General features: G+C 42.2%; 2 protein-coding genes across 2 annotated transcripts; both read left to right on the forward strand.

The window, feature by feature from the left end:
* Window positions 1-9,312: 9,312 nt before the first annotated feature.
* Window positions 9,313-12,674, forward strand: plaat1 (phospholipase A and acyltransferase 1; the record flags this gene model as incomplete). The annotated part of the gene is made up of 3 exons (XM_080537539.1): window positions 9,313-9,451; window positions 11,206-11,474; window positions 12,573-12,674. The coding sequence occupies 3 exons, from the start codon at window positions 9,313-9,315 to the stop codon at window positions 12,672-12,674; spliced, it is 510 nt and encodes a 169-aa protein (XP_080393665.1).
* Window positions 12,675-14,355: 1,681 nt separating this feature from the next.
* Window positions 14,356-16,771, forward strand: LOC308156777 (kelch-like protein 10; the record flags this gene model as incomplete). The annotated part of the gene is made up of 5 exons (XM_080530213.1): window positions 14,356-14,501; window positions 14,821-15,310; window positions 15,428-16,045; window positions 16,166-16,315; window positions 16,403-16,771. 5 exons carry the CDS (start codon window positions 14,356-14,358, stop codon window positions 16,769-16,771), a joined length of 1,773 nt encoding a protein of 590 aa, XP_080386339.1.
* Between the last annotated feature and the right edge of the window lie 1,591 nt (window positions 16,772-18,362).

The following is an 18,362-nucleotide window of genomic DNA, read 5'->3' on the forward strand; positions in this document are numbered from 1 at the left end:
TGCTGCTAGCGGTCAGGATGAGGGGCGGGGCTTCAGGCCTGACGTCAGAGTGGTGGGGTCAGTGTCGTCCAATCAGCTGACAAAGAATGTGATCCAACCCCGCAGCAGGGTTGCCAGATGGGGCCTGTTCACTATGGAAGCATATAGCTGACCTAATTCAAATGCCAATGCAATATGAGATTGCAATTGCATGTTCCACTTTTGCATGCATTCTTTCAGACAATATTCAAATTCAAATGCAATTCTAATGATTTGCATTTTCATTTTCATGTACCCGATGTGCACATTCGCTGTCAATATTAAAATGATAATGCAAAGCCATTTGACAAAGTCATGCGCTGCTTTGTAGCTGACAAAATTCAAAAGTTCATTCTAATGTGCAAATGTACCTGTGAGTACATTGATTGATTGATTGATTGAAAACTTTATTAGAAGGTTTGCAGAAGTAGGTACATGAAAGTACATATTACATACAAGGTCAAACTAAAAGGATAAAAACCCAAGAAAGCCACTGGCTTATTTCAATTGGGGTCCTTGATTTTCAATTCATCGTTACATGTAAGACAGACATAAGAAAAAAACTAGTACTATCTACACGATAATACAGACAAATAACTATTACTATCTACAAGATAAACGTACATCCATCATGGGAAGAACAATACAACAAAACATAAGGTATGTACAGCGGGTAGGACAGGTGGGGACATACACCACAGGTGGGGGCGGGGGACAAAACACAAAGTATGTACAGTGGGTAGTTAGGGTCTTTTAATCTGATTTTTGTTTTAGAGGGTCCAGTTACGGATTGCAGCCTCCTGTAAATGTTTTTTGAGAGTGGTTTTGAAGGTGGGCAGTGTTTTGCACTCATTTAAGATTATAGGAAGGGCGTTCCACATTTTTACTGCATAGTTTGCAAACGAGTTTAACCCCTTGTTTGTGGTGCAACGCGGTTGAACGTGGTTCGTGGAGCTTCCTCTGGTGTTGTATGTGTGGACGTTGCTCACTTTTTGGAAGTATGTTGACAGGTACTTGGGTGTCTTTGTGGTGTAGCGTATCTTGAAGACCAGGCCCAGTGCAAGCTGCTGCACTCTGTCAACTACTCGTAGCCAATCAAGGCTCAAAAAATGAGCAGCGGTTAGATGTGTCCTAGGGTTGAGGCCTAGCAGAAGCCTAACCAGTTTATTTTGGGCTGTCTGGAGTCTTGTTTTATGGGCCTTTGTGGTTCTATAGTACCATGATGTTACGGCATAGTCGAAGTGACATTGAATGAGAGCTCCTGATAGGGTCCTCAGTGTGTTTTTACTGACAAGTGAGGATATCCTGTACAAGAATCTAGTTCTATGGTTCACTTTTTTGATTACTTTTGCTGCCATTTTATCTCCGGAAAGATTTGCCTCTAAGATGGAGCCCAGGTATGTAATATCCTCTTTTCTTGTGATATTAATGTTACCCACTTTTATTTTAAAATGTTCTGCCTTTCTGAGTTTAGATGGGGATCCGTATAGGATGGTTTCAGTTTTACCTAGGTGTATTGATAGTTTATTGTCAGCTAGCCAGATGCAGATTCTACTCAGTTCAGTGCTTAGCGCTTTTTCCACCTGCAATATGTCCCTGTCAGAGACCAGCAGAGCCGAGTCATCCGCGAACAGGAACAAATTGCAATTACATGCTGATGACATGTCATTCACATATATTAGGAACAGTAAAGGTCCCAATATGCTTCCTTGTGGAACGCCGCAGGTCACTGGGAGGGGGGGGGACAGTGTTCCGTTCACACTAACCACCTGTTCCCTCCCCTCTAAGTAGGATTGCATCCAGCTCACCGATGTTCTATCGAACCCAATTGCTTTCAGTTTATCTAACAATATGTGGTGATCTACTGTGTCGAAGGCCTTCTGGAGGTCCAGCATGACCATGCCGCAGTACTTGCCCGAGTCCACCTCATGGTTGATGTGGTCGTTCAAATAGAGAAGGCATGTGTCAGTGGAATGGGATGTTCTGAATCCTGATTGAAATTCATACATCAGATTTTTTTCGGTAAGGTACCTATCAACCTGTTCATAAACTATTTTTTCCATAAGTTTCGAGATGGAATTAAGAATAGAAACAGGTCGGTAGTTGCCTGGGTCTAATTTGCTTCCTTTTTTATACAGTGGGGTTACCCTTGCTATTTTAAAGTCAAGGGGGACGTGTCCCTGTTTGATGGAGAGGTTTATTATGTGGGTGATGATTGGGGTAATGGAGGCAGCTGAGTCTTTTAGAAATCTGGCTGGAATATTGTCATGGCCCGTGGCCTTTTCTGAGTGTAGAGCGCCCAGCTTTTTAAACACCTCATCGTTTGACACCATGGAGAGTTTAAAATCATCATTGCGTACACCCAGTTTATTGTAGAACGCACGGATGTGCTCTACACCATAGCGCCCTGAGTGGGGTGGTAGATTGTTAACTAATTTAGTGGCTATGGTTGTAAAGAAAGTGTTTAAGCACTTAGCCACATCCAGTTTGTCTGTAAGGAGAGAATCACCAGATTTTATGCTGATGTTTGTAGACCTGGTTTTGAGTTTTTGACTGCAACCTAGTTGGCTATTAAGTAGCTTCCAAAGGTCACGTGGTTTGTTTAAGTTTTCTTCGATTTTGTTATCGAGGTATTCTTTCTTAGCAGATTTGGTCATGGTAATTACCTGATTGCATAGTTTGTTGCATTGTTTTTTAATTTTCTCAAAGTGGGTTTTGTGATCTTCGTTTAAGTGTTTCACTAATTTTGATTTGCATTTTTGAACTTCAGAGCATTTTAGGTCTCTGACTTTCATAGCATTTAGAATGTCCGAATTCATCCATGGTTCCGATCGGGCTTTAACCCTGGTGGTTCTCATGGGGGCTATACTGTCAATAATATTTAGGAATTTGGTTTTGAAACCTAGCCATGCCTCTTCAACCTGTGTGCATTTTAGTTCATCTACCCAGTCTTGATTCTCCAGTTTATGGTTTAAGGCCTCACTAGAATAGGATTTAAGGGATCTAGTGGTTACAGTTTTATGACCGCCAGCCTTGGGTCATAAAACAGATGTGCATGTACCCGGATGCGTTTGAATTGCATAGAGAGTTTGAATTTTGTCAGCTGTAAAGCTGATGTGTTTCCTAGAACATGTAAATGCAATTGCGTATCACATTATTGCATTACAATTTGAATAATGACTCAAATAACGCAGGCAAAAGTGGCAAATGAATATGCTATTTTGGGATTGCATAGTCATTTGCACATTAGAATGAACTTTTGAATGTAAAGCTTATGTGTCATAACTCATTGCACATCAGGTACATGAAAATGAAAATGAAAATCATTAGAATTGCATTTGAATTTGAATATTGTCTGAAAGAATGCATGCAAAAGTGGAACATGCAATTGCAATCTCATATTGCATTAGCATTTGAATTTAGTCTACTATGCTTCCGTACGCAGCAGGGTTGCCAGGTGAGGCGGGTTCCCTCCGAATGGGCTACTTTTGTTTATACAGGGACGGAGAAAAAAGCATTTGGGCGGTTTGGGCTGGATACATAGCATTTTAGGCGGTATCGAAATGTCAGTGAAGCTTGAAAGTTACCTAATGAGTGAAGTAAAAAAAGAACACCCTAGTAGCTAGCCTATATACAATGTGCAGGTTTTATTTTATTTTACAAACATCATTGGCAACAAACATACAGTTTGGGGGCAGGAGATGGGCACCTGCCCTAATAAACTGGCTTCTGACAATATCGGTTTTGGGCTGGTGGTTTTTGGTGGATTTAGCGGGTTTTAGACTGCGGTTAGGCTGGAAAATGTCAATCCCATCTGGCAACCCTGCCTCGCAGACGTCAACCTTCACTTTGACATGTTTATTTGACAAGTTGACCTTTCAGTGGCCTTGAAGTGATGCTGCATGTGTATGGAGCTACAGTACTTGTGAGCACTTTTGTGCTTCAAGAATTATTTTGCGCTTCAAGACATTTCAACAGTTGCGGACAAGTGTCCACAGACCTAAATACAAACATGAAACAGTTCTGCCACTCAGAGCTTACTTTACACTCTTAATTGTGCTATTTTTGTGAGGCATGACAAATAATACTGACATTATTAGAATATGAATGAATGAATGAATGGTCTTTATTGTCATTGATATAGTACAGGTACCAAACAACGAAATTTAGGAGGGGGGGCTCCCCAGGTGCTAGGGGAAAAAAACTAAAAACAAGAAGGGAAAGGAGATGGTTTACATAAATAAAGGCTATGTACACTATCCACTATACTATACTATACAAATAAAACACTGTGCTGTACTCTATGCTATGCTATACCTATTCTAACATTTCCTATTCTCTGAACCTTATGTACCCGAGGGTTGTCATATTGCACATAGTGTTATTGCACATTCATTTAAAGTGTCGCAGTTTGCAGGTTTGAAATGTTCACAGTTGTGTTTCAGTATTACACTTGATTTCAATCTAGTAGCTGCCATCAATTTGTCTAGATTGTCCAGGGCCCAGAACCTAGGTCTTTGCTGTGTTCAGGGCCTGGATGGCCCTGGGGTAGAAGCTGAGCTTCAGTCTGTTTGTCCTTGCGAACATGGTCCTGAACTGCAAACTGTGACACTTTAAAATAACGTGAAAAAATACTTTTGTGCAATATGACAACCCTAGTTGACTATCTGTGCAGTATAGTACAGTGGATTGTGTACATAGCCTTTATTGATGTAAACCAGCTCCTTACCTTCTTGTGATTTTATGCTTTTATGCTTTTTCTAAAATGTTTTTTTTCCCCTTTCCTAACAACAGGGGAGCCACCCCTCCTAAATTACGTTGTTTGGTACCTGTACTGTAGCAATGACAAATAAAGTCCATTCCATTCCATTCCATTCCATTCCGAACCGCCTGTTCGAGGGCAGCCGAGCAAAGTGTTCGTACCCAGGGTGGGATGGGTCTCTGGAGATCTTGGAGGCCTTCCTGAGACAGCGTGTGTTGTACAGCTCTTCCAGAGAGGGGAGGGGTAAACAAGGGTAAATGAGGGTAAACATAAAATACACATGTTGCCCTCTGTCGTAGAGTTACTGTATCTCAGATTGTTGTGCGGTAGGTAGGCCGTAATCATTATAATTCACAAAAGAAGACGAAAGCAATGAATACTTGCTCATGCAAATTATGGCAGTGTATTTGAAAGTGTACATGGTGCAAGCAGTTACATTGCAGGCCTATTCTGTTAATAATTGCTACAGAATATGTATTAACGTTTAGTTTAGTTTAGTTTATTTATTTAGCACATAATACAATAAAAAAAACTGTGCAAGGAGGGAACGAAGGCCAGAAGGCTTGTACATGTACGACCCACCCTGCGTACGAACACTTTACCAGGCTGCCCTCGAAAAGGCGGTTCAGGACCCTGGCCGCAAGGACAAACAGACTGAAGAACAGCTTCTACCACAGGGCCATCCAGGCCCTGAACACAGCAAAGACCTAGGTTCTGGGCCCTGGACAGTCTGGACGGATTGATGGCAGCTGCTGGACTGAAAAAAATCAGGTGTAGTGCTGAGGCACAAACATGTACATTTCAAGCCTGCAAACTGCGACACTTTAAATAAATGTGAAATAACACTATTGTGCAATATGACAACCCTAGTCGTCTATCTGTACAGTATAGTACAGTGGATAGTGTACATAGCCTTTATTTATGTAAACCAGCTCCTTCCCTTCTTGTGATTTTTTTTTAAAGTTTTTTTTTTTTTTTCTTTCCTAACACCAGGGGAGCCACCCCTCCTAAATTTCGTTTGGTACCTGTACTGTAGCAATGACAATAAAGACCATTCATTCATTCATTCATTCATTCATTCATTCATTCATTCATTCATTCATTCATTCATTCATACATAGTTCCACTCCCGTCAACAGCTAATGTTCAACATGCAACAAAGAACACTTAATACATGTAAATAAGACAAGAGAAACCACAAACAAAATCACATCCATGGGGCAAAACGGTTTGATTGATTGATTGAAAACTTTATTAGAAGATTTGCAGAAGTAGGTACATGAAAGTACATATTACATACAAGGTCAACTAACAGGATAAAAACCCAAGAAAGCCACTGGCTTATTTCAATTGGGGTCCTTGATTCTCAATTCATCGTTACATGTAAGACAGACAAAAAAAAAATAGTACTATCTACAAGATAATACAGACAAATAACTAGTACTATCTACAAGATAAATATACATCCATCATGGGAAGAACAATACAACAAAACATTAGGTATGTACAGCAGGTAGGACAGGTGGGGACATACACCACGGGTGGGGGCGGGGGACAAAACACAAAGGTAGTTCGGGTCTTTTAATCTGATTTTTTATTTAGAGGGTCCAGTTACGGATTGCAGCCTCCTGTAAATGTTTTTTGAGAGTGGTAGGATAGCAACAACAAAAACAACAGAAATAAGAGCAATAATCGTGTAAAAGAAAATAAGTAATGAAGAATTTTAAAAAAGGGAAAAAAAAGAAAAGAAAATCATTAAGAATATGACGCAGGAACAGCGTTTGGCCTCAAGCATCATTGTCCCTATAGCGCACCGGACAGGGGAACGCCTTCTGAGCGTCGCTGACCTCACCTGTGAATGGCCTGATGTCCCCCCGGTGCTGTCATGTGTCTGATGTCCCCCCGGTGCTGTCATGTGTCAGAGGCAGAGCTGATACCATAACCACGACGACCTATGCCCATGAAACACTACCCCGACCGGGACCTCAAGCCTCACGTCTCCTTTCACCAAGCCACCAAGGACTCGAATGCAAATCCATCACATTTGCCATCTCACACCCGACCACCTCAAGGACTTCAATCATAACTTTTTCCATTTCCCTCCGGCTGACGTTTGTGCGGATATATGATGGAGACTTAGACATGGAGAGAAAGAAAAAGGTGTTGGTGTTTCAGTAAGTATAACTCTCTTATAGGCAGAAATACCTTAAAGCTATAGCAGAGTATGGATTATGTAAACTAATACAATTATGTTATGCTCTAAAGGATGGTCCAGGGAGTCACTTTCATTTTGTTTAAATGACTAAAATATTGCCATGTTTGATCAGTCAGTAAATAACTTGTATGGTTTAATGTTCCAGCAAAGCTTCAGTCTCATGAATTAATGACTACATGGATAGCCACACATTGCTCCCCCAGGATGATATAGGTTTCATCTCTATGCCTGGTGTATTCAGAAATAGTCTCTCAGTTGGCAGAATACAAATTAATGCATTTATCATTACCTGTACCTGGATTGGTTGTATCTGTTTATTGTCATGATAGTTTTAGTGTGTTGACCATTTCTAAATTAATGTTTTCAGTGTCTATGTCTGATGACGTTCAGTGGCAACACAACCTCAGCTTAAAATATTGTTTCCGTCAGTTTCTCCATTATGTAGGCGCCATTGTGGCTGTGTGTGTGTGGGGCACAAGAGCTTGCGTGTATTGTCTGTGTGTGTGTGTGTGTGTGTGTGTGTGTGTGTGTGTGTGTGTGTGTCTGTGTGTGTATGTGTGTGACCTGGCTCTCTACATTGTACCCGGTCATCCAGCACTCTCTCTGGGAAATTATCCACCTGTCCTAAGAGTAGAACATTGTCACAGAAATCCACAAAATGTTTATTTAATTAAATTATTATTTTCTCCTCTCTCTCTCTTTTCTTTTTAAAATATTGATTAAACCTCCTTCCTGAATCTGGTCATTGATACAGGGTCATGAGTTAGCAACATGAGTGTCCAGTACATAGAGCCCTGAGTGGCCTACAGGGATGGACTGGGTGGGGGTTGTGGGGGATACGCTTTGTTTAATCAATGTGTCTTTTTTTTCAGAATTTGCGGAAGCATGATGTGGGATGGATAGACAACGAACAACGTCTAATGTGAGTATAGTGTAGTATAGTGTGAGTATAGTGTGAGTATAGTGTGAGTATAGTGTGAGTATAGTGTAGTATAGTGTAGTATAGTGTAGTATAGTGTAGTATAGTGTGAGTATAGTGTGAGTATAGTGTAGTATAGTGTGAGTATAGTGTGAGTATAGTGTAGTATAGTGTAGTATAGTGTAGTATAGTGTAGTATAGTGTGAGTATAGTGTAGTATAGTGTAGTATAGTGTAGTATAGTGTAGTATAGTGTGAGTATAGTGTAGTATAGTGTGAGTATAGTGTAGTATAGTGTAGTATAGTGTAGTATAGTGTAGTATAGTGTAGTATAGTGTAGTATAGTGTAGTTCATTTCTATGTCCTGTAGTTCTGTTTGATGTGACGTTTCTATGTCCTGTAGTTCTGTTTGATGTGATATTTCTCTGTCCTGTAGATCTGTTTTTAAATTGTTTATAACATCTGAGGCCGTATTTCCCCTGTGGATTTACCTGCCCAGGGACTGCTGAGGTAATCTAGCTACCCAGCTAATTCAGGGAGAGTCAAAGACTGTCCACTGTCCATTGTCCCTTTTAAATAAACTAATACACAACTAATGTATTCATGGTGGCAAAAAAGCCTGTCTATGACTATGTTGACCCTGTGAGGGAAAGCATCCTGTCAGTTTCTAGGGGGTGGATGTCCATCGCTGTGGTGAATTCCATTTCAAATAATTTAGATTCAAGAACTGAATCGAATCATCATTTGTCAACGTTTTTTAATAACCAACTTAATTTCCTATTTATGACCTCAGTGGACCGAGTTGACATTGATAAATTGCATACAGGTGATGGACTAGTTTTGCTACTAACAGGCATGCTCAATTAAGTCTATAAATAAGTTAACAATTTTTTAGTGTTAGGTCGGCTATCACCTTTGTTAACATACATGTCCATTTGTAGGACCTCTGACTATAATCTAAATGTCAACAGTATGATAATTATAATAATATCCAACAGTTCTACAGTGCCATTTATTAGTTAACAGTAATAAGCGACAACAGATTATGATTAGTTTGTTTATTTAATCATTTATTTTGGCTCCGCCTACAAAAAATTGTTCAGCAACTTAACTTCAACTGGACTGTTGCCTAGTAACCCGAACACAAACGTCCGCAGGCTAGCTACTTTGTATTAACGGTCATTTAATAGAACACCTGTGTTGCGGAGTGATACATATAGTTAAAAGTCCCAGTGCTGTAATACTGTATATCGGCACTCATGGAATGCCTCTTGTCCAATCAAATGACTTGGTTGGAACTAACTGTTGTATAATGGATGATAATATATCTACATCGATGATGATGTGAGTGACGTGTAAACATCTCAACTTCCTGTCCGCCTGCCTCATCTGCCTCCAGATGGCCTCTAATGACCCTGACCTTCTTGACCCCCCTGGGGACCCCCAACCTGGTGACCTCATTGAGATCTTCAGACCGGCCTATCAGCACTGGGCTATGTACCTGGGAGACGGTTACATCATCAACTTAACACCTCTCGGTCAGTGGAAAGCAACGCTTAATTAATGTGCCGTACTCAACACGAACCATGCTCTACTTTACACAAACATTTACATGTCATTCTTTGTTATATGAATCCAGGCTTAACCCTCTACCCTTATTATAACTACCCAGTTATTATTATTAGTTATTACCCTCTACTATCAACACTGTGAAAGGATTAGTCTTAATCTACTGATTCAACATAGATATTGGTTTCAACCTGTACATTTGCCCTAAATCGTCCCTAACCCCTGCGTTCTTTCGCAGATCTGAGCGGATTACAGTAATTGTAAGGAATATGTTTTTGCTTATATGTTTTAAAAACATTTTAATGTCCTATGCACCAACCGCACCAAGTCAATTTCCTGTATGTGCAAATATACTTGACCAAATGAACCAGATCTGATTCTGATGGTAGCAGCTCCATCTTGCCCCCCTGATAGGCTAGATTTTCACCATTTTGTTTACACCTATCCAGTCCTCTCAGGTCCATGCAAGTGTATTGGTGGGTATGGGCTAGGTAAGGTATGGGCTAGGTAAGGGTTGATGTGGGAGTTAGGGGCCTGTCTGATAGAGCAATGTAACGTTTAGCCTACTTCTGTGGATCTCCACAAGCACAAGTTTGGTTTAACACCAGCCTCTCTCTCTCTCTCTCTCTCTGGACAACTGTATGAGGTGCTGCTCATTCATGACCACTGGACAATCTCTCCTTCCTCTCTCCTTCCTCCCTCCTTCCTCCCTCCTTCCTCTCTCCTTCCTCTCTCCTTCCTCTCTCCTTCCTCTCTCCTTCCACTCTCCTTCCTCTCTCCTTCCTCTCTCCTTCCACTCTCCTTCCTCTCTCCTTCCTCTCTCCTTCCTCTCTCCTTCCTCTCTCCTTCCTCTCTCCTTCCCCTCTCCTTCCTCCCTCCTTCCTCTTTCCTTCCTCCCTCCTTCCTCTCTCCTTCCTCTCTCCTTCCTCTCTCCTTCCTCTCTCCTTCCTCCCTCCTTCCTCCCTCCTTCCTCCCTCCTTCCTCTTTCCTTCCTCCCTCCTTCCTCTCTCCTTCCTCTCTCCTTCCTCTCTCCTTCCTCTCTCCTTCCTCTCTCCTTCCTCTCTCCTTCCTCTCTCCTTCCACTCTCCTTCCTCTCTCCTTCCACTCTCCTTCCTCTCTCCTTCCTCTCTCCTTCCTCCCTCCTTCCTCTTTCCTTCCTCCCTCCTTCCTCTCTCCTTCCTCTCTCCTTCCTCTCTCCTTCCTCCCTCCTTCCTCCCTCCTTCCTCTCTCCTTCCTCTCTCCTTCCTCTCTCCTTCCTCCCTCCTTCCTCTCTCCTTCCTCTCTCCTTCCTCTCTCCTTCCTCTCTCATTCCTCCCTCCTCCTTCCTCTCTCCTCCCTCTCTCCTTCCTCTCTCCTTCCTCCCTCCTTCCTCTCTCATTCCTCTCTCCTCCTTCCTCTCTCCTCCCTCTCTCCTTCCTCTCTCCTTCCTCCCTCCTTCCTCTCTCCTTCCTCTCTCCTTCCTCCCTCCTTCCTCTCTCCTTCCTCTCTCCTCCCTCTCTCCTTCCTCTCTCCTTCCTCCCTCCTTCCTCTCTCCTTCCTCTCTCCTTCCTCCCTCCTTCCTCTCTCCTTCCTCTCTCCTCCTTCCTCCCTCCTTCCTCTCTCCTTCCTCTCTCCTCCTTCCTCCCTCCTTCCTCTCTCCTTCCTCTCTCCTTCCTCTCTCCTTCCTCTCTCCTTCCTCTCTCCTTCCTCTCTCCTTCCCCCTTCCTCTCTCCTTCCTCCTCAGATGAAAGTCAAACTGCCGCCATGTCCAGCGTGAAGTCAGTCTTCAGTCGCAAGGCGGTGGTCCGAATGCAGTTGCTCAAAGAAGTAGTGGGCAGTGACACGTACCGGGTCAACAACAAATACGACGACAACCACACCCCCCTGCCGGTCTCCGAAATCATCCAGCGAGCTCAAGTCCTCATCGGCCAGGAGGTGTCGTACGACCTGTTGGGCAGTAACTGCGAACACTTTGTCACCCTGCTACGCTACGGGGAGGGGGTATCTGAGCAGGTCTCTTGCTCTCTTTCATTGTCTTTGTATGATTGTGTCAGTTCAAAAGGACGACAGGGTAGTAGTAGTAGTAGTAGTAGTAGTAGTAGCTCGGCCCCTAAGCGGGTATCGAACTCATGACCTTCCGCTTACAAACTGGCCGCGTTAGCTACTACACCAAGAGAGTTAACACTTAATCAGCCATGAGAGGTCATTTGACCCCTGTGAGTAAAAAAAAGTGTTATATCTTTGCACTCGACTCTGCAGTTTTTCTGTGTAGGAAGCAGGCTAATTTACAAGCGGACAACTAGTGGTCGTTGTGTGTAAATATCAGGTTAGCATTTTAAAGAGGCGGCTCTTTTAGTAGGTAAAAAAGCACGGGTGTTCTAGTGTTAACTCCCATGGTGGAGTTGCTAATGAGCCTTACACAGGGTCATTACACTATATACTGTATATATATATATATATATATATATATATACTATATAATATATCCCATTTAGCTGACGCTTTTATCCAAAGCCTCTTACATTGCAGTGAGTGTATACATTTCTCAGTATATACAGTCCCAGCAGGAATCGAACCCACACTAACCCACTATAGAGTCCCTCACGTGGACACGCCTCTTCGACAGCCTCACGGTCACCAATCCCACTGCTAACACCAACGTAGCAAAACAGCGGGTTAGACGAGTAGCTTACATTTTAGCGGGTATCGAACTCACAACCTTCCCGCTTACAAACCGTCCGCGCGCTAGCCACAACAACCAAGAGAGTTAACTCCCTTCTACTCTGTTCTCTTCATTCTCCTGTCTTTCACGTTTAATGATGTTGTTGTATTCACAGGTTATTAATTCGTGAGCTTAAGAAGGTTCTATCTCCGTTTAGGGTAGTTCAGAGATATTGAGCGTCAAAGTTTTTACATTCCATTATGTTTCGTGAGATGGAACCTTTGTATTTTATTAATTACTAACTCAAAAATTTCAACATTTTAAAAATAACACCACACAGGCATTAATAAACGCCTAATGGATCAGATTACGTAAAAAACTAAATTTTGACCAAAAATGGAGATAGAACCTTATAATTCTAACGTCACGACTTGTTGTTTCTGTTTCAGGCCACACGGGCCATTGGGGCCATCAGTTTGGTGACGGCGGCAGCGAGCGCCTTCTCTGTGCTGGGCCTGATCAACACGCGCTCCAGGAACAGACCCTTCTAGGAACAGACCCTTCTAGAATCTTCTGAGACCTCCAACTATATCAGCGTTGTCGTTCCCTGCAGGTCTAGAATACACACCGGATATCTACTAACAACAGTTTGGTTAAGATCAAGTGAAAAAAAAAAGTAATAAAAAAAAGAATGTTTGAAATGGAAATGATCATAGTAATAAAAAAAATAAGAAAAATAATCAACATTAATTGTAGTCCGGGATGTTTTGTTATTGCATGAATGAATCGTCATAATATAACAAATAACTATGTAACTTGGTTGCCGGTTGTTTTAATGTTGCAAACACAGTTACACCATACTATAGCCTACTATTAATTTTGTAGTTTATTTAGTACAAATAACCCATGCCTAAATAGTGTGTCAGCTGATTGTATAATTGTTGTGGATCCGTATAGCCAGCCACATGAGTAAACTCAGTAGCTAGGCTAGATTACTTCAGGCGAAATTCTGACGATGTACATCCACTCTTTCCCCTGATGCCAACGTCCTTGTTCCCATCACCAGACCTAAACAGCGGTCCTGTGAATGTATATATACTGTATGTATATATATGTATATATATTTTACATTTACATTTTTGGCATTTAGCAGACGCCTTATTCTTAAGCGACTTACACTCGATACATTTGACTAAGCAAGTGAATCATCAATCCACCAGTCGTAGCAGGAAGAGTAATCTAGCTCAGGCCCGGGGCCATTGGCAGTCTCTGTGATAGAAGGAAAAATCTTCTAAACCTAGACTTTTTTTTATTATATAGATATATATAGCATAGATTCTCCCAAACCACACGAAAGAATCCAGCACACTCTCCTCCTCAAACAATCACTCAAAACTCTTTAAACTTTGCTTTTAATCTTTAACTATTTTCATTGTTTTTTTTTTACTGACTGTGCTTCTGTTTTACTTTTTAGTATCTATTTTCTCTCCATGGACTGTGTTTGTGTACTGAGAAAAGCGCTATACAAAATACATATATTGTCATTATTATTTTAGGATTATTATGATTATTATAATGTAGTCCTTCATTGAAAAAAAAGGAAAATACACTTACCATAATTTGATAGAGGAGAGGTTTAATTCAATAAACGTTAAACGATCAAACGATCTATTTGGCTGGCAACTAGGAGAGCAACTAAAGATATAAATACCAGACAACCTAAATACTTGCTTAAGTTGAGGACGGACATGTATGTGTGTGAATATTATCTTCCCTGTAACACAAAAGCAGTAATAAAGGTTCCTACCTATTTTGGCATCTGATGGAGCAGATACACAATTAATTCTTTATGCGATTTTGTTGTTGTTATAATGGCAAAATATATACAACAAAAGTCAATATGGTTTAAATGATGCAGTCATTTCATACAGGGCACCCTCAAAGACGAGATGATGAAGAAGAAGAACATTAATACTTTTTTATGATGGTGTCAGCTTATTATGAAAATGGTATCTGAGACATTCTAATTGTGTATCACTCACTGTGATGTAATAATGCACAATTCTAGAACATGGTTACCACATGTAAGGGGAATGAAGGTCCACATTCATTGCTCAGAAGAATATAGTTGCAGTGTGCCACCTCTTGCCCAAAAAGTGGATATTAAAGATATCCAACACAAGAATGAATGAACTGGAAGAGGGGTCCACCTCTACATTTCAGAGATGCAACATGGAGAGAAAAATGAGTTCCATGGCCTGTACAATATTTAATGAGCTACGACTGGAAGGAAAATTCTGTGACGTGGTGATTAAAGTCAATGGCATCAAATTCAACGCACACAAGAATATCCTTTGCGGCTGCAGTCCATATTTCCGGTAAATGTCTTAACTTGGGGGGGTAGCCATGATGGATGGCAGGGATTCACTTGGCATGGATCCAAAGGATAATCAGAAGAAAATAGCCAGACCCTACAAGAGCTTACACATTGTTCTTTGTGGCAGCAATGATACATTCTATAAAATAACTATTGATTCATAATATTTGTGTGAGTACCCCTCTTTATATTGTGATATACTTGCAGAGGGTGTTTATTATATTGCTGTGCTGTATTGAAAAGAGTATTGAGAAACTTTGGTACAGTATATGGATGAGTCCTGACCATCATATCCCTCCTCTCTAAACCCTGCCCCACAGAGCTCTCTTCACAAGTGGCTGGAGCAACTTAGAAAAGCGGGTGTACGACATTCCTGGTGTGTCACCGGACATGATGCGTCTCATTATTGAGTATGCCTACACACGCTCCGTGCCTGTCACTGACGGGAATGCGCAGCAGCTTCTGGTGGCTGCAGACCAGTTCTCTGTCATGGGCGTTGTGCGAGCCTGCAGTGACTACCTAGAGGCCCAGCTGTGCCCGGAGAACTGCATTGGGATCTGTACGTTTGCAGACTTCTACTCCTGCCATGAGCTCAGGCGCATGTCCTCTCTCTTCATCCTGCATCACTTTGAGGAGGTGGTGCGTAGCTCCGAGGAGTTCCTGGAACTCTCGCCGTGGCAGTTTCGTGACATCATTGAGAAGGACGACCTGAACGTGAAGCAGGAAGATGTAGTGTTTGAGGCCATCCTGCGCTGGATTGGCCATTCTCCTCAAGACCGCAGAGCCCAAATCTCTGTGCTGTTGCCTAAGGTGACTGAGAGTTGGACAACAAAGTTAGACCCACGTAAATGTTTGATGCATTTCATAAAGGTATATCGGCTGCCGACTGCATTCTGTGTCTATATCTGTCTGTGTCTGTTTGCTTAGGTACGCATGGCCTTGATGACAGCAGACTACTTCATGAGCAATGTGAAGAATAATCCATGGGTGAGAGACAATGATGACTGCAAGCCCATCATCATCAACGCACTGAAGGCCATGTATGACTTGGACATGAATGGGCCCTCCAGCTCTGACTTTGGCAACCCTCTGACCCGCCCTCGCCTGCCCTATGCCATCTTACTAGCCATCGGTGGTTGGAGTGGTGGCAGCCCCACCAATGGCATTGAGGCGTATGATGCACAGGCTGACCGATGGGTCAATGTGACTCGAGAGGAGGAGAGCGCACGGGCCTACCACGGTGCTGCCTACCTCAATGGTTTTGTGTACTGCGTGGGAGGCTTTGACGGCGTTGACTACTTCAACAGTGTGCGCAAGTTCAACCCAGTCACACACACTTGGCACCAAGTGGCACCCATGCACTCACGGCGCTGCTACGTCAGTGTGGCTGTGCTGGGTGGCTGCATCTACGCCATGGGCGGCTTTGATGGCTATGTGCGACTCAACACTGTTGAGCGCTATGAGCCTGAGACCAACCAGTGGACACTCATCTCACCCATGCATGAGCAGAGAAGTGATGCCAGTGCCACCACACTTTTTGGAAAGGTAAGTGGAACAGAGGAATAGGTAAGACTAACTGTACCTGGAACACAACTTGATAACTATTGTACAATGAATCTATTAAAAAGCCAGGATGGATGAATTTACAAGTTGCCTTAACTCTAGGTAATCATATGTGGTGGTTTCAATGGGAACGAGTGCCTGTTCACAGCAGAGTGCTTCAACCCTGAGACCAACCAATGGACTCTGATCGCCCCCATGAGAAGCCGACGCAGTGGGGTGGGGGTCATCGCCTATGGGGAGCAGGCCTATGCGGTGAGACCTACATAAAAATACACAATAAATCTATGGTCAAGTTCTGATATTCTGTTATTGACCCACATTTCTCCTATCCTCTCTTAGGTGGGCGGCTTTGATGGAGCCAACCGTCTGCGAAGCGCAGAGTGCTACAATCCCCAGACCGACACCTGGCGCGCAGTTCCCACCATGTTCAACCCACGGAGCAACTTTGGCATCGAGGTGGTGGATGATCGTCTGTTTGTGGTGGGCGGCTTCAATGGCTTCACCACCACCTTCGATGTGGAGTGCTACGATGAGAAGACAGATGAGTGGTGTGACGCCCATGACATGGGCATCTTCCGCAGTACCGTTAGCTGCTGTGTGGTACACGGACTGCCCAATGTGCTCGAGTATGCTGCCCCGCGAGATACCCTGCAGAACCCCCGGGAGGAGCTCAAACTGTCCACCTCCGATAGCATCCTTACTGTCTGACACCATATCTACCCACCATTACCCCCCCATCCCTACATGACCCAGTCCTGCCCACTGCAGTCCATCTGGGCAGAGACAGAAACTATCCAAATAAATCCTTCAAGTGCCCATGGAAATCACATATGCATAACATTTCTGTCTTTCTTATTGCTTCTATCAGGCCGGGTGGTACAATTATTTTTCTACAATGACCGTATAAGGGAGGCTTTAATTGAATGCTAGTTTGCAATCATGTCTTAACTTTGCTGGGCAAGCACATGTCCATCAATACGTGTGTCTCTGACTTCTACATGTAAATACCCTCCAAACAAAAGACGAATGTTATCGCTTGCCTTGAAAGACGCATACACATATTGGGCTACACAACAATCATGTAGATATCCATTTCAACCCCACATTCAACACAGATCAGGCATCAAGGTTATATCAAAAAAGACCTTTTAATTGCAAGTGACGACATCAGCATTTCTTACATCCAATATATTGACACAATGTCAGACTTGTCACATGCAAAGCAAAATATATAGCCTACTTAATTCAATATTTCAAATTACAGAGCTGCAAGAGGATCAAAGCTGTTTTAAATGTATGTATTTTGTTTTGATCATGTTTTTGGCCCTGTTATGTCGGTTCTTTTTATACCTTACACTTTTGTATTTTCTTTTTCATCGATCACTTAGTTTGGTAGTTATATTCATTGCACAATGCTGAATTATGTATAATTTTGTAGTACAGACTGATTGTTGTTGATGATTGTTACTTATGTGTTTTATGTGTGGACCCCAGGAAGACTAGCTAGTTGCTACGGCACTAGCTAATGGGGATCCTTAATAAAATATCAAAATATCAAAATATCAAAGCTGAGGAAACAGGTATATATATATATATATACACACAGTATATCACATCTGCATTCTGCATTAACAAAATGATAGTGCTTAATGTTATGAAGTAGTTGCAGGAAGAGTGCTTAATAACAGGTCTTGAACGCAACGCAACAGCAACACATTCATCTTGACATCCATCTTTGTAAAATTAGGATACTTTCTATATATCTCAGGAATATTGTTCCTTTCTCTCATATGATTATCTTTGGAGGGTGAAAAGATCACACAACAATCTGGCAGGATCTTTCACATACACACACAAACAGAACTGAGGTATAGCTGACAGTCTGCCTCAGAATTCATTAATGTTGGACAACAAAAGTAAATAGTCATAGCAATAGTTGAAATGTTTGTCACAGGGGATCAAAGTAGGCCTTGATAATTGGCTAAATTTGATTTAAATACATACATAAAAAATACAATCACCCAAGTCTGAAGCGGAACTAAATAGAAATTTGCTCTGATTTAGTGCCATATATTACTCAAACTCTATATAGGAATCGTTGTGTCAAAAAGTGCACTACTCAGCATGCGTTTTAAAGCTTTGCTAAGTAAACACACACACACACACACACACACACACACACACACACACACACACACACACACACACACACACACACACCTCCATCTAAACTGTGCGCCCTCCAGCCCTTCAACTCAATATATCTCTAATATTTCATCAAACACCCCTGATGCTACAT

Source organism: Nansenia antarctica (assembly GCF_963989245.1).
Source record: "Nansenia antarctica genome assembly, chromosome: 1".
NCBI lineage: Eukaryota > Metazoa > Chordata > Actinopteri > Argentiniformes > Microstomatidae > Nansenia > Nansenia antarctica.